Below are 22,327 nucleotides of genomic sequence, written 5' to 3' on the forward strand. Positions count from 1 at the left end.
GAAGGGGACGACAGAGGATGAGATGGCTGAGATGGCTGGATGGCATCACTGACTTGATGGACGTGAATCTGAGTGAACTCCAGGAGTTGGTGATGGACAGGGAGGCCTGGCGTGCTGTGATTCATGGGGTCACAAAGAGTCGGACACGACTGAGCAACTGAACTGAACTGTACTGAACTGATCACCTACTATAGTAAGCTGAATAATGTTCACCCAAAGATATTAGGTCTTAATCCCCAGAACATGTAAAATGCCACAACTCATTTGGAAAAGGAGCTTTTACAGATGTGATTTAAGGATTTGGGGTTATCTGGGTGGGTCCAAAATGCCATAGGCTTCCCTTGTAGCTCAGTAATGAATCTGCCTGCAGTGCAGGAGACCCAGGTTCAATCCCTGGGTTGGGAAGATCCCTTGGAGAAGGAAATGGCAACCCACTCCAGTATCCTTGGCTTGGAAAATCTCATGGACAGAGGAGCCTGGTGGGCTGCAGTCCATGGGGTCACAAAGAGTCGGGCACAACTGAGTGACTAACACACACACACACAAAGAGAAATTACACACAGAAGTAAGTCATGTGATAGAAGCAGAGTCAGAGAAAAGATGCTGTGGAACCAGCTTTTAAAGTGGAAGAAAGGGATATGAGTCAGGGAATGTAGCTCCAGAGGGAGTGTGGCCCTGCCAACACCTTGATTTCAGCCCAGTAAAGCTGATTTCCAACTTTTGGCCTCTAGAACTGTGAGAGAATTAATTTCTGTTGTTGTAAGCCATGACATCTGTGGTAATTTGTTACAGCAGCCACAGGGAACTAATGCACCTACCATGGCTAGAAACTTCCCTAAGTGTTTGAACAAAACAAAGGTCTCTACCCTAACAGAGCTTAAACTCTATTCTCAACAGATACTATGCCATGAATATCATTAGCAAGTAAACTGCATAGCATGTAAAAGGTGACAAATGATACGTGAAAAAGGCAAAAAAGTAGGGTGAGTGTGGAATTGGTAGTGTGTGGTAGGGCTGGTGGGCAAGTTGAAATTTTAAATACAATGGCTATGGTAAGCTTCCCTGAGAAGGTGGTGTTTGAGCAGACTGTTTTAATTTGTAGTATTCATTTTTAAAAAAGAGGAGAAAACTAAAGCACTGGACAATACTGTGTAAGTTGGGGAAGAGGTGATCAGTACTAAAGTTTTCTAACATCTTTGTATTAATTGGGAGGAAAATTTAGACACTCATTTTAGATTTTAAGCATACATACTAAGATATCGAAGGTAATCAGTAAAAGAAAAGAAATAGAATATATAATTTCCAAATAAGTAGTGGGGAAAATGGAATAAAAAAGTATACAAACAGAACTCAATATATGTGTTTTTTTCTTAAAGCTGAGAAAGGAGAAAAAGCAAAGAAAATTCAGGTAGAGAGCAACCAGTAAGATGTTAGAAACAAATGCAAATAGATGTAATTTTCCAGTTAAAGGACAGAAATTGTCAACCATATTTCAGTAAAAAAAAAAAATTTAATGTATATTATAAAAAAAAAGGACAAAAATTGCCAGATTAGGGGAAAAAATGAGAAAATTCATCTAACATGAAGAGACTCACTAAAATATGAGAATATAAAGAAAGGCTATTAAGCAAATACTAGACAAAAGTCAGAGTAGTTATTTTACAACAAAATCTAAAACCAACTCAATAAGAAATAGAAAATCAGATAAAAAAAAAACTGCTAAATGGAGAGACTGAATCAATAATAAAAAAATTCCCCATAAAATCAAGCCCAGGACCAGATAGCTCCATTGGTGAATTCTAGTAAATATTTAAAAACACCAATCCTCAACTTTGAGGACTTCCCTGGTGGCTCAGATGGTAAAGCGTCTGCCTAGAATGTGGGAGACCTGGGTTCAATCCCTGGGTTGGGAAGATCTCTGAGAAGGAAATGGCAACCCACTCCAGTATTCTTGCCTGGAAAATCCCATGGACAGAGGAGCCTGGTGGGCTACAGTCCATGGGTCACAAACAGTCGGACATGACTGAGCAACTTGACTTTCTTTCTTTCTCAACTTTGGGGCTTCCTCAGTGGCTGAATGGTAAAGAACCTGCCTAACAATGCAGGAGATGTGGTCGGGTTCAATCTCTGGGTCAGGAAGATCCCTGGAGAAGGAAGTGACAACTCATTCCAATATTCCTGCCTGGAAAATCCCATGGACAGAGAAGCATGGTAGGCTACAGTCACTCCATGGGGTTGTAAAAGAGTCAAACATGACTTAGTGACAAAAACAACAAATAACTTTTCAACTTTAATCTAGTTTCATATTGACTTTATAAACTATTTGACTTTAAAGATTTGGATGAAACAACGTTTATACTTGTGCTTGATTTTTCTAAAACAGGACAGTTAAGAATACTCACCTTGAGGATTCCTGGAAATCACCCATTACCATCCTTTCCCCTCTACACTCCTATAACATTATCATCAAACCATCACAAAAATAAAGAGAAATTTAAAAAAATAACACTGACAACTATGAATTCATTAATCATTAGGAAGGTTTTAAGTTCTGTGGTTTTATAACATTCTTACAATATCTGAATTTTAAAGATCTTCTCCAGAAATTTTTTTTAAATAAAAAGTTTTATTGGAGAAAAATAGAACCACCACGTACACAGGGAAAAGAGCACAAAAATTCAACTGATACAGAACTGAAAGTCACAACTACCCAATGTTGTTTGCGATTACTTTTCCATTTCTTAAATGGCTTCCCTCAATTTTTAAAATAGTCTTACCAATTTTTTTCAGCTGAAATAGCATCAAAATTTCAAAACATTAAGAGCCTCAGCGAAGGGACCAGCTTTTAAGATAACAACGGTGACACACCACGAGTCTCCTAATAGGACCAATTCTACCGAAAAATTCCTGAAGCACGTAACTACTGAGTGTGGTAGAACAGTAGCTCAGAGACCATCAGGGATTAGTTAGAACACTGACTTAGATTAGACGGTCCAGTATGCAGAGAGAGCAAACAAAAAAGCTGCATTTCCCTGTCAGATGAGTTCATGTAAGAAAACCAAGGAGGTGCTAAGAAAATACAGGCAATGTCTGCTCAAAATAATTAAGGCGGCATTCTAAATACCACATATTATTCGACAACAGTGTGTAAAGTGATGCAATTAGAAAACAGCCAACTTAAAAACAAATATGGTCACAGGTCCTTGAGAACTCAAGAAAACAATCAATAGCAAACACAAGAGCTGAAAGTCTTCTCAGCTGAGGGTTAGGATCTAGGTATTCTTCCCAATAGCTTCAAATAGTCAAGGAAATAAACTGCTGCAAAAAGCATTATAGCAGTTCTGATTTTTTTAAACCAAAACAAAATTTCTGCTTCTCTTCCAAGATCAGTTCCCTTCAAAACTTCAGGAAAAACAAACAAGGAAGCAAAATAAAACCCCAAATACAAAACCAAAAACCACTGATGGTAAAGAGAAGCTTTTCACTCACATTATCAATTTGAAAAAAACAATACTTTTGCTGTTTTTCTATGTATGAACAATCCTAAGACATTCCTCTGAAAAGCAGGTGTCCAGTGGCTATGAGAACTCTTTACCTTCAAGCAACTTTGCAAAGAATAAGATCAGCATAATACAGAATTTGAAATCCCAATGAGGGGGTATGTAGGGAAAATGAGGAAGGATCTAGTTCTATCTAGGGCTTTAAGGAAGTTAAAATAAGGATGACAGGAAAGACTAATATGCCAACAAAAAGGAGAGTTGCTGCTGCTGCTAAGTTGTTTCAGTCATGTCTGACTCCTAGCAACCCCATGGACTGCAGCCTACCAGGCTCCTCCGTCCATGAGATTTGCCAGGCAAGAGTACTGGAGTGGGGTGCCATTGCCTTCTCCAAAGGAGAGTTGAGGTGCTTCCAAAAAAAACTTTGGTAGAGAAAATAGGAATGCTAAATCCCAGGAAGCCTGTAACAATCTACAATTGGTCCAAGTTAAAGACAAAACTGTCCAAACAATTTTGAAGTCTAAAGGCAGTTGAAAACTAGTTTGTGAATTTTTGCTCTTGTAAAAAGTTACAAAATGTGGGTTTGGTCTCTTTTGCAATGTTCATATTATATTCATTTTTAATATGAAGAAACAGTTGGGTTTTTCTCTCCTACCATGTTCTTCTAGCACAACTGATCAGCAATTTTCTATTTCAGCTATTTTTATAAGTACCTGTTAATCAGCACAGTAAACTCAGGGCTGAACCATATACACACATCTCATAAATCGAACATTTTAGGATATGTGTATACAAGACAATATGTAAGCAACTGTCCCTCTACTTGAAAACTTGTTTCCAAATAAAAATTTTAAAAACATCCCTTTCAGTGTAACAGAACATTACTTAGTAAAATATCAAGAGCTATGACAACGTATTTTTCTCTTCAAGGGAAATCACAAAACAGGTGAACAATCAAGTCCAGGGTGGTTTTTCTATTTGATAAATACATCCAGAACTCTGTACAGTAAATAAAGTTTGCATGCAGTTTAAGTATCTTTAAATGACATTTTAAGCAAATAAACCTTTTGCTTCATAATTAAATGGTGTATAAGAACCCCCTCCTCCTTCTTTAATAGCCATAAGGACCTCTTCCCCAGTTCCAAATAGGAATCATGAAAACCGGGTACTTTCTTAAAGAGTTTTCTGCACATCATACTAAATAACATGCAAGGAGTTCAACAACATTCTTCTTAAAGGTAAGTATTACTCTTTAAATGGGCATGTTAACCACTGAAAAGTCACTCAACTATTCCCATTACACTGCTTCATTTGGTCATTGGTAGTATAAAATAATTCAAACAACAACAGGTTAGTTTATCCACTGGCTATTGTATATGACAGCAACTGCTTCAAGGCCAACAACGTTTTATGCAATGTAATTGTACTGGTTTGGATTTTCTTTGTCTCTCTCCATGTAGTCCCGGTCAATTAGGGATTCTATTCTCTTCTTAAGATCAGCAGGCTGTAAGAGAAGGCAACTTTTCAGTGTTCATAACCCAATGGCTCAAGCCCCTTTACCAATACTCGATTTAAAAGAAAAAAAAAACAAAAAAAACAACAGCTTTGGCTCACTCAATGTATTTAATCTCCTTAATATTTTTTTTCTTTTTCAAATCTCCTTAATTTTAAAGAGGAAAGCATGATGAAAATAAATCAGGTTAAAAATGTTTTTCTACTATACCTATACTGTCATATCTTGTCCTACTGTTATATAGTACATTCTCTATTTTAAAGAGGTCTGCTAAGAACCAGCGATTCTCTGCACAAATACAAAAGACCATCATAACTTCACATGAAGAACATGTTATAGTTTAAGGAAACAGAATGCTATTTAGTTTTGCCAAGATAGTTTGAGAAGATAACTAGATCCTAAATTTGGAAAAAAGCTGGTTCTCAAAGTCAGGTTTTGTTGCTGCTGTTGTTGAGTAGCCAAGTTGTGTTCAACTCTTTGAGACCCCCATGGACTGTAGCACACCAGGCTCCTCTGTCCTCCACTATCTCCCAGAGTTTACTCAAATTCAAAGTCAGGTTGCATTTTTATAAATTACAGATATACTATGGAAATCACTATTTACAAGATTACTACAACAAATGGCTTGATAAGTGAAGTTATCATCTCATAATTCAGATCTCTGTATTTCAGGTTTAATGTAAGATTTAACTGTTACTTGCCCAAAATGATTTGAATTTTTAAACTCTACTTGTTGAAAAATCATTAAGAAAGCTTATAGCTTGTTCTCAATTGCATTCTTAGCTGTTGGGCAACAGAAGTCCACTGTCTTTTGTATCTAGCCTTAAAGAGAATATAATCTTGCTTGCTAACAGCTTTTCAGATTGTGTAAAATGCCTACTTGATCAAGAAACTTAAAGAGGGAAAGTAGTTTGATTGGGCAGTCAAAATTTCAGTGAAATGTGAATTCCAAGGTTTGAAAATCGAATGACTTGCTCTTAATTATGGCGAAAGACCAAAAATATCAGCATATTTATTATAGTGGTCCTAATAACTTCCTTAGCTAGCTAGTATCAGTGGGCTCTCTGGCTGGAGGTGAAATGATTGTTAAGGCATAGGATGAGGGTGAGAGTGTGGTCATGAGCAGACAGTATCGACAGCTAACAAGCATTTATGTGTCAGGCCCAGTGCTAAGTTTTTACAAGTATCATCTCATTTATGCTTCAAAATAATCCTATGAGGTAAGTACTATTATCATCTCCCATTTTACAAAAGAGAAAACAAGCTCAAAAGGTGAAACAGCCGAGAGTCTATCCAAAGTCTAACAAGTATTTATCATCACAAGAGTTTGGGAATCTTCTACAACATGAGATACAGTCCAGTACACCACCACATTGTCAAAGGTGCTTTATTACTGGGAATTTATATTGAAACACATCCATGTGATGACTAATTTTAGTTTGCCAGAACTATCACTAAATTTTACAAAAAGATGCCTAATGATGACATTATAGAGTTTTATTAAATTGGAATATAATTGCCTGTATGGTTTTTTTTTTTTTTTTTGCCTGTATGGTTTTTAATGGACCCTTACACAAGCTAACTAAACAGAAGACTTAAACAGAAGACTTAATTAAAATAACCACATCTATCAAATAGCAAGGTATTCTTAGGAGGAAAAAAAACTTTTTAAGTAACAAAGAAGCTAAAAAAAATTAAAGTGAATAAACTTGAAAATTTCAAGTTTCAGGTATAAGAGCTTTTATAAATTGTTTTCCCCTTTTGTCACAGCTGCCCACATATGCCAACAAAGGTTGTTTTTTTTTAATCATATATATGAGCACGAGAAATGAAAACTTTTGTCCCTCTAAATGGTCTTCAGGTTTTAGTCAATGTTTGTAAGATTTGTATCTATAAAATCTAATTTATATACATATAAAACAATATAATTTTTATATATAAGCAGCTCAGTAACAAAATACTTAAATACCTACCTTGACTGGAAATTTCAACTGGTTGTACACTTCTGAAACAAGGAGATTGTGGCTAAGTGTCTTTCTCATCTTCATAATTCGAACAATTGCAGCATCAATTTGATACTGTCTATCTTGAAATACTCTTTCTGTGGTACTAGCTTGTTCTTCAACCTAAAAAAAAAAAAGTTTTAAACTTAGAAACTATACCTGAAGTGAAACCTGATTACTTACACAAACTGTATGTTTTAGGGCCATGACACAATTAACACTTTAAATATGCTGAATTATCAAAAGAAACCTCATAAATACAGACAATGACAAAAAAAACCCCCTACAAACATAATTCCTGTTTGTCCTAGTGTCCTGTATCAATGAAGTAATGCCAATATTAGTTAATAGAAAAATACCATCTTGGTTTTTCTAGAGAGACAGCTGATGAAGAATGTATCATTTCCTTTTACTCTGTTCTCGTAATCTTAATGTGTCACAAGCAGTTGCTGACCAGATTTCTGTATAACATTAGCTTTATCTGTAAAAGTGACTGACACTGACATCTGACTCAAACAAAATATGGTACCACCCAGCTAAGCTAATTAGAGTCAAACTTCAAACTTTAAAATTTATTTTGTAATACATAAATCAGAAATGCACAGTTTAAAAAGCCAGTTAACCAATTTTAATGTTACAGCTAGCATGTTCCTCTTTAGTACTTAAATTAAGAGTAGTTTGGGCTTTTTTATTTTTTGCCACACAGTGCAGTTTGTAAATTCCCTGACCAGGGATCGAATCCATGCCCCTTGAAGTGGAAGCACAGTCTTAACCACTGGACTGCCAGGGAAGTCCCTAGTTCGGGCATTTTGTAGTCAGCTTCTTTCTGATACAGCATACATGTTTTAAAATGACACGGTAATTTAAGGGAACATCACACCTTTGATGTGAATGTTAACAAGACAGGAACTTGTCTGCAACACTGACCTTTGTGCTATGCTAAATCACTTCAGTCGTGTCCGACTCTTTGCAACCCTATGGACTACAGCCTACTAGGCTCCTCTGTCCATGGGATTCTCCAGGCAAGAACACTGGAGTGGGTTGCCATGCCCTCCCTCCAGGGGATCTTCCTGACCCAGTGATTAACCTGTGTCTCTCATGTCTCCTGCCTTGGCAGGTGGGTTCTTTATCACTAGCACCACCTGGGAAGCTTAACATGGACCTCTGAAAGTCAAAGTGAAGGTCATTCAGTCATGTCCAAGTCTTTGTGACCCCATGGACTATACAGTCCATGGAATTCTCCAGGCCAGAATACTAGAGTGGGTAGCCTTTCCCTTCTGCAGGGGATCTTCCTGACCCAGGGATCGGACCCAGGTCTCCCGCATTGCAGTGGATTCTTTACCAGCTAAGCCACAAGGGAAGCCCAAGAATACTGGAGTGGATTGCCTATCCCTTCGTCCAGCAGATCTTCCCAACCCAGGAATTGAACCAGGGTATCCTGCATTGCAGGCGGATTCTTTACCAACTGAGCTATCAGGGAAGCCCACATTGACCACTACCCCATATAAGAACTTTTTCTCCAGTACTACATTAAACCTTGTTGGGATTGAAACCAACTGGTTTCAGGAAATGCTGCAGTTGCTGGTTTCCTTAATAAAAGTCTCTTACAAACTCAAATGACAAAAAAAAAATATTTACTGTTGATCAAAAAAGTACTAACTAAATCATTTCACTTTCACCAAGGAAGCTGGCAGACAAAGAAAAAGAAAATGAAAATATAATCTTTAGTGCTGGCGAGGGCACAGTGAGACAGGCACTCATGCTATCAGTGTAAATCAGTCCAGTCTTTCTGGAACACAAAATAGCATAATAAATTAAGACTCTTAAAATGTTCACACTCTTTAACCCAAAAGATCTACTTCCATGATAAATTTATAAGGGAAGATCAGAAAGATTAAGATTTAGGTACAGAGATGTACCTTGCTGTTTTATTTATAATACTAAGAAGTTAGCCCACCAGGCTCTGCCATCCCTGGAATTCTCCAGGCAAGAACACTGGAGTGGGATGCCACTGCCTTCTCCCCTACCCCCTGCAAAACCCTGCAAAATCAAATACTGAAATACACTGAGCTAGATACAGGCCCAGATAATATTAAGGATGCTGGTGGTATTCTATGCTAAAATCTTCTTTATAAATCTTTACTGTGAACACATATAATTCCAGTACATCAGGATGAGGAGAATGCAAAAAAAAGTACCGTTTCTTTCATCTGAATTTGATTGATCTTTATCCTGAAAAGTTTGTGCTTGAAATCATCATTACAAATGAACTTGTCACCATCTTCGATATCTTTACCCTTTGGATTTTTCGCCAGAACTCTGGCTTTGCCACAAGCCAATGACTGCAATGTTCTCCTTAACTCTCCATCCTCTGAAGAAGAAAGAGTGGTTTAGCTATCTGTAACTAGCACATCAACATGGACAGCTGTAGCTCAGTCTAGCTTCTACCCTACCCATCTATTACAATTGTTTCCTTTTTCCTCAAGGTTCATGAACAACATCCTCTTTATCCCACCGAATCGCTTTTTTCCTGGTCATCCTCTAAAGGCTTCAATTATCATTCCATGTGGATAACCATCACACCTTCAGAAATGACATCCTACTTTTCCCCAGTCCCACATTTAAAGGCTACCTCCACCTGGCTTTTATATGCTCATCAATTTCAGTATGTCCAATATTTTAGTCATCATCTTCCCTATAAAAATGCATCTTCTTTCCAATTGTTAGTCATGAAGCCACCAACCTACTCTGGTGAGAAATCCTGGAATCATCTTTTAACTCTTTCCTCTCCTTCATCCTCCATGTATCTAGCAGTTGCTTCCTTAGAGATGCCTTGTCTCTCTTCTCATTGGCCTCACTGTAGTCTAAGCTCTTTGTCACTTTACGCCTGAATTACCCCACGAGCTTCTGGCCTGGAATCTCTTCAACTTCCAAGCTGCCCTACTATCTACTGATTCTAGGCAAGCTGCCCAAATGACTCCCACCGAAGGTGTGCTCATTCCTTTCTCCATACCTTTTCTCATGGTGTTTCCTCTTGCAACATAACTAAAATCTGAAGGCCCAGCTCAAACCCTACCTCCTTCATGAAGGCGTTCCCCACTGTGCCAGTCCACAGTGATCTCTTGCTTCAATGAACTAACACACTCCATCAGTACCACAGACTGGTACTCACTGGTTGTGAAATTATTTTAAGTGTCATTTCCCCTTTTCCCCATGGTTCTAAGTGCTGAGGAGAGGGATTATTTCTTTAGAGTCCCCCAGACCACTTAATCAAGTAGGGTGCACACAGTGGACACTGAATAATGCTTGCTAATCAACTGATTCAACACAAACCTATTCCAGTAGCCTGCTTGATCTCTTCTAAACTGAACTCCTCTCCCTCATTAAACATTAGCAGCACCAGTGTTTGAAAAAGAGAGACCTGGAGTTCTTTTTTACCCTGTTGGAGAAACAACAGTGTTAAGCCATCATTTTTTTAAAAAGCACATGAAAATTAATCAAGTAACTAATCTCTTACTGGAAAGCATTTTTCAATTAGTGGATTTAAAAATACAGGTTAACATTATCCAGAAAAGCCAGTGTGTTCAGTGGAGGGTTTAGGTGTGATCCTACCTAAAATAGGAGGAAGGATTGAGTGACCTTTCTACAGGTCTTTTTTAAGCCTTATAATTAAAACAGAACAACAAACTAATGAAAATTAATAACTCAGCTTTATGTGTCATTACAGATATTTATTACAAGCAGTAAGAAATCACTATTTCAATGCATTTTCAATTTGTCTGATTCAGATTAGTCATGAAAAGCTGTAGGATTTTTTGAAATTAGATATGAGAACTGTTCCCCTTAACACCCACTCTCTTCTCTAGCTCCCAGCAACAAAAAAAGAAGTTTCCTGTCAAAAGTGGCAGCTTGAATTTTGCATCCACAGGTGCAGCAGAGCCCAATCAAATGTGGAAAAGACCACAATCATATACACAGAGCTGTGACACGCTATCACTATGTCATGCGCATATATAAGACAAAGTTATAAAACACCTTAAAAACCTTCAAGTTAAGAGGGATGATCTCAGTATCAAAGATGAAGATGAAAACTAAGTTGGGGGAATATCTACTTACCTCTTTAAACTCTGCCTTTAGTACGCAGTGCCCTAGAGTTGATTGCCATTGAAGTTTCCTGCCACTATGTTTGCCAAGGTAAAATGTCTTGAAAATCTCCTGAAGTTTTACCATCTACAACAAATAATGCTTTATTTAAGCTCTGTGTCCAGTATCACATTCACTACTTTTTTATATTTACATGTGTAAAAATGTATGGAAGTTTTAAAGACTATACCCAATAGGGCCACTGATCACTTTGATGTAAGGTAATAACCACCAAATTTAATAGCATTTATCAGATTTACCCTCTCTGATCTGTCTGCAACATTTTATCATCCTCTCCTTTTTAAAAAATATTTATTTATAAACTTAGTTGCAGTATATGGTATATAGTCCCTGACCAGGGATCGAACCTGGGCCCCCTGCATTGGGAGCCGGGAGTCTTAGCCACTGGACCACCAGGGAAGTCCCATCCCCTCTTCTGAAACATTCATCTCCAATGCTTTTTGTGCCTCTGGACCTTGCTGGTTCCTTTATCTCGCTAGTGTTTCTTCATTGGTTTCCTTCTTAGGTTACCTCTTCCTACCACCTACCAATTGTGAGCCTTTTTCAAAGTGTTGCCTTAGGCCTGTTCTTGTTTCCACATTTTCTCTCTTAATGAGGGATTTACTCAAGTATCCATCACTCAGCAATCCCACCCTCTGGCCCAGGTAATATACCATCAAGAATTTTTGAGAGTTGGGCAGTGATGGGTACTAATACAATCTGGGGAACTGAAAGAAGAGTCAAGGACACTGGCCCCAAACTAAGGAACTGGCATCTTAACCTGTGCTCTAATGATACAAGAGTAATATAAATAAAAGAATAAAACATTAAAAACAGTTGACATTTGGTGTGGCTGTGTTTACACAAACTTTTAAAACAACTCTTACCTCTGGTGGTAAATGAACTTCCATAGGCACATATGTTGGCCAGTAACCCATTGTCAGGATATTCACAGTTAATTCAATATTCCCAGGTACATTCTGGTTCTGCATATACTACAATAAGATCAACACACACACTGAGATCTTAAAAAATAAAAATGCATACATTCCATACCATAAAAATGACCCATTCAAGAAGTTCCTCACTACAAAACTACAGGCGATACTGACCATCTTTAAAATAAAAGGCAAAACTATTAAAAGGACTATAAATGAAGCCTATATTAGAAGTGCCAGAGAAATACACCAGGTAACATTTTGCTACAATGTACACAAGGATCAGGTGACTCCTTCAGAGGCATTAACAACTGAAATAATTTCTCACATATGACTGGGCTGTTACAGGATTTCTTCTTCATTCTTTTCCCCATACCACCTGCAGTATCCAGTTTTGGAGACCCCTACATGGCTTGGAAAACCTGGCAGCAACCCCCCATTCCTCACCCCACCAGCCAGCCCAAGTGTCTGGTTTTTCACTTGTTCCACTGTGTGTTTGCAGGGAGTGACCTGAAATGGGGAAGGAAGAAGAAGGGGAGAGGGCAAAGCAGGTAGACCCTATTCTGTAGCTACTACAGGACCCATGATCCTACTAACCCTGATCTTTCTCGAGTCTTCCACCCTCATCTCCCATCACAGCAACATAGTGGTAAAGAAATCACTGTTAAAACCCTAGGAGAGGAAAATCTATCTTGCTATCACTATTACCTATAATCTTAAATGTTTCAAAACTAGCTTCTACCAACATCTGCGAAATATATAGATCTACCATTTCATTCCCAAGGTCCCCAAAGGCCTTATACAACCACTCTATCACCTCTTCCATCTCCATCACTAGCTCTGAACTTGCAACTCACCACCAGTGGTTAGATGCTGCTGCTGCTGCTGCTAAGTCACTTCAGTCGTGTCCGACTCTGTGTGACCCCATAGACGGCAGCCCACCAGGCTCCCCCATCCCTGGGATTCTCCAGGCAAGAACACTGGAGTGGGCTGCCATTTCCTTCTCCAACGCATGAAAGTGAAAAGTGAAAGTGAAGTCGCTCAGTCATGTCCGACTCTTCGCGACCCCATGGACTGCAGCCTACCAGGCTCCTCTGTCCATGGGATTTTCCAGGCAAGAGTACTGGAGTGGGCTACCATTTCCTTCTCCATGTTTCAGTCTTCTACATATGCGTAATAAGCCCTCCCCTATTTCTTTTCCAAACTCATCAATTATTCCAAACTCATCCTATTCCCTCTACCTCTTTCCTAGCAACAGACCACACTCCTATTCCACAAAGGAAAAAGGCAAATCCCACCAACACATGCCAGTCACTGGTGTTTAGCAACCATTCACCAACCTATCTACCCTTTCACAAACCATCCCATCCACTCACCTTTTGTCTATCATTAACCTTGTTTTCCATCCACTGGTTCCTCCATCCATCTACTTATCTTTCCTCATGTCCCGTTCGCTCACTCATCCTTCCATCTATTTGTCTACAGACTCATCTTTTGATACATCAAAAGATGCTAGAAGCCCTGTTTTCACTAGCTACAGCCTTTCCTGTCCTGACTTCTTCTGCTCAATACATTTCATCTCTATTTTTGTGTTATTTTGGGAGTATATTGAGAATACATTTTGAAGTAGGTCAAATATACTTACATTTCATTGGTGATTATTTTCTTCTACCATGACTATCATCTAAGTTGCTATGAAGTATATATAACAAATACAAGTTTCTACTTATCCTCTTCAGTACAAACCAAAATAAGAAGATAACTAAATACATTTAAGTTGGAGGAATTAAGAGTTTAACTCACTTTTACCTGTTTGAACTGAATCATGATGTCTTTAGAAAGTTCCATGTCTTTAAACATTCCTTCAAGTTTGCTGGTGAAAGCAGCTCCACATTCTAGTAAAGATGTTTGTACATTTACAATATTTTAAAGTGGTTAAAAACAAAGAATTTAGAATTGAAAACATGAAATGTAAAACATACTTTAGGATGAAATATGGTCTGTAAGTATTCATAAGAATAAAAAAAGCCTTACCCCAAAGTGTATGCCCCACTAAATCAGAGTCAAATCTTAATCCTGTAGTAACTTTATCTACTTTTTAGGCACAAGATAAATGGGAAATTTTATACAAATGATAAAAACAAGAACAATGTTTTATTGTTTAAAAAATCACGACAGCTCTCCATATGTAAATAGGTTGGAAACCTCATGAGCTTACTCAATTTACGTTTTTAATCATATGAACTTACAACGACTGACAAAAGAGGCAATTGACTGAAAGAGTAGAAATTAAGCTAATATTTTCTCTCAGAAATTAAAGAAGAAAAGGACCAGGAGAATGACAAACATACCATGTTTAAGTTTGGACAGCATTGATTTTTCAGCATCTACAGATGCACTTTTCCCAACTAAAAGGCGCTTGGCTAAATCTTTCTTATAGAAGGCCTCAAAAACATCCTTACCTATGTAAGTAATAAAACACAACTCTTATATTCCAATATAAGGTTTTGACACAATTTACTCAAAGTGCTTAATAAATCACACCATTAACCCAAGTCATTTAAATGTACACGTTTTATCCAAGTTTGCTAAATACAAGAAACATTAGAGGTAGATTTTTGTGCCAGACATTTCAAGACTTCTTTGCTGTAAAGAATTAAGACTGAATTTACTTTTCTTTAGAAAAGCTTTAGTTGACTAGTAATTTTAGCATCAATACTCCTGAGATTAAAATAAGGAGCAAAATTCAAGACTCTTAATAGTGGAAAAGTCGGAGCACAAGGCAATTAAGCAACATTCCTCAAGTACCCCAATAAATTAAATGCAAGGAATTTAATAGAATTTTAAGTATTTAACCCACAAGTAAATATACCTTATAGGTTGATTTTACTCGCCAGTTTCTCTGTTGAGTGCTTTGTTTTAAAAGAACAATATTAAAACAAAAAATACGTACCATATATAAATCTAAATATAATCATAATCTTATCCAACATTTTTTCAAGTTCTTCATCAGTAGCTTCTTTGTTGCCTGCACGAAGCTTTGAATCCACATACTTCGCTAAAATGGGGGAAAAGTTTGTTGTTCAGTGATCATCAGTACCCATGAGGTACTGGTCACTATAAATACCAAACAGGAGTATGATATATTGAGTATTTCAATGTTTTACATGTACACATGCATTTTTTAAAAGTTTCCATATATGATATTATACATGTTTCAATATTGTAAAGTAATTAACCTCCAACTAAAATAAATTTATATTAAAAAAAAAGTTGCCAAAGTCAGGGAGATCAAGCGACTTGTTCAGTGTCACAGAGTTAAAAAATATAAGAGCTTCAACTCAAACCCAAGTCTTCTGGCTCCAGACCTAATGTACTTTCTACCATACTGATGGGATAAGGAAACTCTGGTGGGGGGATGGTGGTGGACGTGTTTACAGCCTTGTGCAGGAGTCAAAGTCACTGAAAGACATGGCATATCTTCTGGAATGTTCATTTTACACTGATGCTAGGCAATCTGAAATACTACTTTTCTACTGAAACAAATCAGATACATTACAGAGAGGAGGCAAAAATTGCAAAAAATTTAAGGGTAAATAGTAAACCAACAAAATTTCATCCTTTTAGTGAAGGATCTTCTCAGGTACCTCCTCCTCTGACCCAGGTGAGGAAACCTGAGAAGAACTGCAGTACACCACACTCTACTCTAAATAGGCCCAGATTCCTAGGTTTATTTTCATCCTGAACATTCTTTCTCACTGGCAACTGTAATTTTGTGCTAGCCTTTCCTGTGTGTGGGCCTCTAGAAAAAGTACCCTGTCCCACCGCTAAATTGCTCTAGGCTTGTAAAACAGCTATCAAGCTTTTTATATATAAAAAGAAAACAGGGTTCGATGTACTGTCTTACAAAGAAAGACCATGTTTGATAATGTGGGCTTTGAGATATTCTTTAGCATGAAGGACTACTCCTTGCATCTGGCTTCTTAGAAACCACCAACTAAGCAACTAGAAATAAATTTCATTGTTATTGAAAGACATGGCACAAAGATGTTAATATACAAAGCCTTATGAAAGAAGAACATTAAATGGGAAAAGGGACTGGAAAAATACCTATAAGTTCAGCAGGCTTGTTTGGTCTTTTGTTAATGAATGTTTCAAATGCTTCTTTCATAGCATTGATAAATTTTTCATTCTTCAGGAAACAGATATCAATTATATGGTCAACCTTATCTTTAAAATCCAGCAATTCTTGAACCATGGTTTTATCCTTTTCAGGATTAATTACAATAGTGCTACCAAATGCCTAAAAAAACAAAAATGTGTTTTTACTAGAATTTAATTATCTGCAATGAAAACAATCCCCCAAATCATATTTTAAGTATATACACATACCCACATACTTTAAAATTTCAAAAAATTAAATACAATAAAGCAGGTTCTGAAATCAAGAAAAGAAAAGATAAAGTGATAAAACATCCAGACTGATGACACTCATCTATAATCACAAGGTAAGGAACAGCCACTGGGTACAAAATATCATAATGGGGTCTTATTGTAGAAGTTTCTAGGGTTTTTTTTCCCACTTTTAAAGTCAGCTTGAATTTTTAAAAAATGGCAATATGCCTTCAGCGTAAGATCAAAGGCAAGAAATTTGGATCCTAAAAAAGTCCTATTCCTTTTTCCACATTCACTACTATAATTATTGGAGGTAGAAATCACATCAGACATCAAGAAGAGAACTGTTTTATTGTTAATTAGCCACATGGCTATCATTCTCAGGTTGACTGCTCTCAAAACTCCCATTACTTGAAAAACAAAAGGATCTAACAAATAAGAAAACATTCATATGTACTCTAGGTGTACAGATTATAAGCCATCAGAGGAAAAAAAATGGTTAATACCTTAATGTATTCAATCCATTGTTGTAAGAGAACCTGAACGCCACCTCGAACTCTACTGAAGAGCTGATACAGGAGAGATAAATCTTGAATTCGGTTTTCATCAAGGAGGTTATTTAAACCTGATTTTTGAAACATTTGGTATTTAAAAAAAAAAAGTGAAGAAAAATGTCAGGTATTTTAATGAAAAAGAAGTTAAAATTATTCTGATACTGGTTTGAACTATGACTAGTCTGTGAATTTTAATATAGAGATGTGCTTTGAATTAAACTCAAAGAGATAATTACCTTTCCAAGTGAAAACTAAATATAGGGAACTTATATAAAAACAAAAATTATATAATGGTCTGTACCATTTAACATAGTAGATCACATGTATAAACCAACTTATAAAAATTGGTCTGAGTAAATATGGTATTCTTGGGCTTCCCTTGTGGCTCAGATGGTAAAAAATCCGCCTGCAATGCAGGAGACCCAGGTTTGATCCCTGGGTTGGGAAGATCCCCTGGAGAAGGGAAAGGCTACCCACTCCAGTATTCTGGCCTGAAGAATTCCATGGACTGTATAGTCCAGGGGGTTGCAAAGAGTCAGACATGACTGAGTGACTTTCACTTCACTTTCAAATACATGTTACAAATACCTTGTATGTGCAATAGCCATATTATATTTGCATTACGGTACACAGTTTTATTTCAGAGTATTGGATAAGGCCTGTGGTATATAAAAAAGGCACTGGCGCCCCACTCCAGTGCTCTTGCCTGGAAAATCCCATGGGCGGAGGAGCCTGGTAGGCTGCAGCCCATGGGGTCACTAAGAGTCGGACACAACAGAGTGACTTCACTTTCACTTTTCACTTTCATGCACTGGAGAAGGAAATGGCAACCCGCTCCAGTGTTCTTGCCTGGAGAATCCCAGGGACGGCAGAGCCTGGTGGGCTGCTGTCTATGGGGTTGCACAGAGTCGGACACGACTGAAGTGACTTAGCAGTAGCAGGCCAAGTTTAAATGAAGTCCTAAAGTATTTGATTTTCAGAATGAAATAAAAGTATAACTGCATTAAAGTTCTAAGATATTTTATACAAAAGATGGCTAGAGAGAAAGGTAAGACTTTTGCCTATTTGTAACACTGTTAAAGTAAAATTTAGGGTATACTCATATATCACTTAGGATTAATAGAAATGCTTGGTTTTATATGCTAGAAACAAAACACTTTAGTGCAAAAAGGAATGCATTTCCTTATTATTTAATATTTAATATACTTAATATTTATATACTTAATTTAATATTAAATACTTAATATTTACTATTTCCTTATTATTATTCCTTAAAAATTAAATTAAGAATCCCCAAATTCCTACTGTTTCTTTACTGGAGTTGGTTAAGACTCCTCTCATCTCACTTCTTGTATCTTTTAAGTTAAGGAAAGAGGCACCTCCTGAAAGTTTACTGTGATGAATAGGGACAAAGCCTTGTGTCCTACCTCAGGAATGCAGTAATCTGCTATCAAACCTTTAAAAAGGCAAGCTTTAAAAATGTTTCAACTTATTTGCTACTATTTTAAAAGTAATCTCTTATTTGTAAATTGCCAATTACCTTTCTGAAGAATCGCTGTTAAGTGTTCTCCTAGAAGTTGTTTTTCCACAGTAGCAATTAATGACTTCCTATAAGGAAAAAAAAAGTTTAGAACTAGACATTTGATTTTGCTGAAAATTTAGTCTCTCTTGGGGGATAAAAAATTTAACTAGCTCACTTTATTTCAATATTCCTACTCTTCTGTATAAATTTATTGTGCTCAGAGTTACTCTACTTTATGCCTAGAAGGAAAACACTGTGTATTTCAGAATTTTGGTATATCACAAAATAAATATTTAAAAGGTCTTGCCATGGCTGGCTTTTCCTAAACGTCTCTGCTTTTACTAGGAAGTATTTATCTATCTGCTTATAGGAATTCCTTGGCTGGTAATATTTAGGAAAGCAGAGAAATACTTTCTCCTATGAACACTCGCTGAATTTTAATCAGCCTGAAGATTTCAAAGATCACATTAGCTTCTAATACTATTCTTTAATTACATGCTAAACACATATGGACAACCAATAATCAAACCCTTGACTAAACTAATTAAGTAGGGAAAATAACAACCTGAAGTTTGCATTATGAAAACAACTGTTAAAGTCTCAAGTTTTACCTGAAAATACTTACTAACACTTGGGGATGCCCAAAGTGCCTTAAGTGATTCCACAGCACAGGTTTAAGGCTATTAGGCTGAGCGTGTAATACTTACTGGGTGGTCTGATCTAAGTAAGTAATAAGTCTGTCTGCTTCTTCTTCTAGACGTTTATTAACATGGTGAAGGTATTCAGGAACCTATAAAGATAAGTTTTTCATATATTGTTTTCCTCCCCATAAATCATTTAGTAAATGTCAAGTCCAAAAGATCCTGGGAGTAGCCCTGTCAAATGTGACAGGGTTGAATCATATATAAAATCACATGTAAAATTATAGCAGCATAACATCTGGAAGATAAATGAAAGGGCAGCTTACGTTCTATAAAGTAGGGACTATTATGAGACACAGTGGATTTATTCATCATGATTTTTAAATACCTCTCTTTCCTGCATTAATTTTTGGCCTTCAGCTGCGTACAGTCGGTTAGTTTCTTCCAAAAATCGTTGTTCAAAAGAATCCTGATAAATCTGGGAGGGGTAACAAAGAAGCTCAATTATTCAATAAATGCTTACTGAATGCCCTCTATGTGAATAGCATTATGAGTCTGGCTTTTTTAAAGTTTTTTTGGCCACACCACGGGGTTTGTGGGATCTTGGTTCCCTGAACAGGGATTGAACCCAGGCCCCTCAGCAGTGAGAGCATGGAGTTCTAACAACTGGACCGCCAGGAAATTCTGTGTTTGTTTTTTAAACATCAGACTAGGTATAGCAATCAGTTCTGTAGTAAGTGAAGTAGTTAACTTACTTGCAAATCAGAGAGCATGCTTAGAAGGCTTCGGAGTAAACTTCTATCGATTGCTTCACCATTCCTCTCCCTCTCAATCAAAAGAAGAATGCCATCAATTGTCTTATTCTGGACTTTCTGATCACTTATAATATGAGCCCTAAATAACTCCAGTCCCATGTCCCTAAAATAAAAAAAATACACAAAATCTAAATTAATTTAAAACAATACCACTTCTGGAGAAGCTTGCTTGACTTCTCACCACATGTTTTTTTTGTTTTTTAATCATTTATTTATTTTAATTTGGCTGCACTGGGTCTTAGTTGCTGCATGTGGGATCTAGCTCCTTGTCCAGGGATCAAACCCAGGTCCCCTGCATTGGGAGCGCAGAGTCTTAGCCACTGGACCACCAGGGAAGTCCCTCACCACATGTTAATTAGGGTTCCAGGCTTTGAAGCAACAACTGTAAAAGTACAAAACCCACATATTTAATTTTAAATAATATTATTAGATTAAAGCATACAGGAAACTCATTGTCTTTAATGAGAACTGAAGCTAAATTCCCATCTTCCTCTATAACTAAGTTTTATTGATTTATTTCCTTTGGTGGATTTCTTCCTTGGTCAAATCAAGAGAGAAAATTAGTTCAAAGCTATAAAATGGTCTTCACTGTACTCGTAATGAAGGCTTAATTGCTCATTTGTCATCTGCCTTCAGTACTCAAAAATCAGTGAATTCTGATAATTGCTGTAGGTAAACGCTAGGCACATGGTGGGGGCAACAGCTCATTATACTCTTCTATTTTTGTGTATACATGGAATTTTCCCTAATAATGTTAAAAGATAATGAGTGAACTCTTGATCGGCAACAAAATGATGCATATTCAAACAGTCCAGAGCAAACTTCAATCCTTTCGCTAACAAAAAAACTTCTTCATAAAGAAGAAGGTAAAACTGCTATAAATACAAGTCTAGAAGCTAAATGTGAGTTTTTAGACTATTCCCTGTATTACTTACTCTCTTCTATTAGTGTAATTAAGATTTGACTATGATTTGTTAACAAATCTTTTCATAATTTTTTTCTTGCATCCTTACCAAATGGATGGTAGCATTGAATTCTGAAGAACATAAGTCCTATCCAGAAACAAAAAAATGCTCCTGATCATGATCTGTCAATGAAAAAAAGAAATCAATTTTTAATATGTTGTGAAGCTGAAATATTTTATAAAATAAGACTGCACGGTTTACTTGTATATATACTAGACTACTAGGATCAAACATACAGATTAACACATCTGAGAATATGCCCATACCATTTTTAATTAAACTATTAATAAATTTTAACTCTTGCTGTAGTTTCTAGGACAAAAAAGACACTTAAAATGGTCTATGACAAATTTTAACTCTTGCTGTAGTTTGTAGGAAAAAAAAAGACACTTAAAATGGTCTATGACTTCTCTGCAACTTGAAAATTAACTAAAAATCAAAACAGAATCAAGGGGCATATAATTTTTCCTCAGCAACAGTTCTCAGGGTGAAACTGTCTTACAATTGTATACGTGGGATTTTGGGTGTGTGGGATGGATTTTAAGATTTTTAACTTGCAGAATATAAGGTTTAAAATAATACCAGATTGGGAAAAAGGAAAGGTTGTGATGTGAATAAGCTAAAGTGCAGGACCAGCAGGCACTTTGCTAGGTAACCAAATAACAGGTGGGATAGCCATTAAGACACAAAATGTAACACTTATTTATAGTGCTACAAAAATAAAAATGATTCTAAGGTATAAGTCATTCTAAAATACTGGTTTACCCATAACTTTACATTTTAAGTAGAAAACTCAACCAAAATTAGTTTTAAGTCCCCCTATTGCAAAACTTTTAAAACTAATATTCTTGTATTTGAAGAAACTTATTTTAACTACAATATTTAACTGAAATGTAATGCTTTTTTCCATCTTACCATCTGTCTACAATGGTTCTGCCAACATCTATCAATCTTCTTGAGAAAAAGAACACTATCCAAAGAGTCTGTGAGATACACGTTAAGGATATTTTAAAAATGCTTAGGACAAGTAATACATGCAATGTTTAAGAGCACATTTGTCTTAAATATGGAAAGCCCTACATACTAAATGAAACTAAATAGTACTTATAGACTATTTATCTATTAACCTATTTAACTATAGGTTAAGACTGCTTTCACTCCAGGGGCCGTGGGTTTGATCAATCTATGGTTGGGAAGGAAGAACCCACGTGCCACAAGGTCAAAACAAAACAACAAAAAGCAAGTCTTAGATATAATTGAGCCATTGTGTTTTCAGCTTATTATTTCCTGATTATCTTTCCTCAAATGGAAATTTGTTAGGACAATAAGAGTAAAGACATA

General features: G+C 36.6%; 1 protein-coding gene across 4 annotated transcripts in view; it reads right to left on the bottom strand.

Moving 5' to 3' along the window:
* Window positions 1-2,606: 2,606 nt before the first annotated feature.
* The window catches only part of CUL4B (cullin 4B), a 45,355-nt gene continuing 25,634 nt past the window's right edge, over window positions 2,607-22,327 (bottom strand). For 2 of the 4 annotated variants that reach the window (XM_070365384.1, XM_070365387.1), the window contains exons 5-21: window positions 21,902-21,970; window positions 21,035-21,108; window positions 19,962-20,124; window positions 19,595-19,684; window positions 19,273-19,355; window positions 18,584-18,651; window positions 16,996-17,114; window positions 16,205-16,397; window positions 15,048-15,152; window positions 14,446-14,556; window positions 13,904-13,989; window positions 12,044-12,151; window positions 11,130-11,243; window positions 10,347-10,452; window positions 9,212-9,384; window positions 6,984-7,136; window positions 2,607-5,001 (exon numbers count right to left, since the gene is read on the bottom strand). In XM_070365384.1, the coding sequence (XP_070221485.1) occupies window positions 4,906-5,001; window positions 6,984-7,136; window positions 9,212-9,384; window positions 10,347-10,452; window positions 11,130-11,243; window positions 12,044-12,151; window positions 13,904-13,989; window positions 14,446-14,556; window positions 15,048-15,152; window positions 16,205-16,397; window positions 16,996-17,114; window positions 18,584-18,651; window positions 19,273-19,355; window positions 19,595-19,684; window positions 19,962-20,124; window positions 21,035-21,108; window positions 21,902-21,970 (1,911 nt within the window). In that variant the 3' untranslated portion in view covers window positions 2,607-4,905. Of the gene's footprint in view, window positions 5,002-6,983; window positions 7,137-9,211; window positions 9,385-10,346; window positions 10,453-11,129; window positions 11,244-12,043; window positions 12,152-13,897; window positions 13,990-14,445; window positions 14,557-15,047; window positions 15,153-16,204; window positions 16,398-16,995; window positions 17,115-18,583; window positions 18,652-19,272; window positions 19,356-19,594; window positions 19,685-19,961; window positions 20,125-21,034; window positions 21,109-21,901; window positions 21,971-22,327 lie in introns of all 4 variants that reach the window. The other 2 variants (XM_070365383.1, XM_070365386.1) reach the window with 1 other exon arrangement.

The sequence above is a fragment of the Bos mutus genome, chromosome X, assembly GCF_027580195.1.
Source record: "Bos mutus isolate GX-2022 chromosome X, NWIPB_WYAK_1.1, whole genome shotgun sequence".
Lineage (NCBI taxonomy): Eukaryota > Metazoa > Chordata > Mammalia > Artiodactyla > Bovidae > Bos > Bos mutus.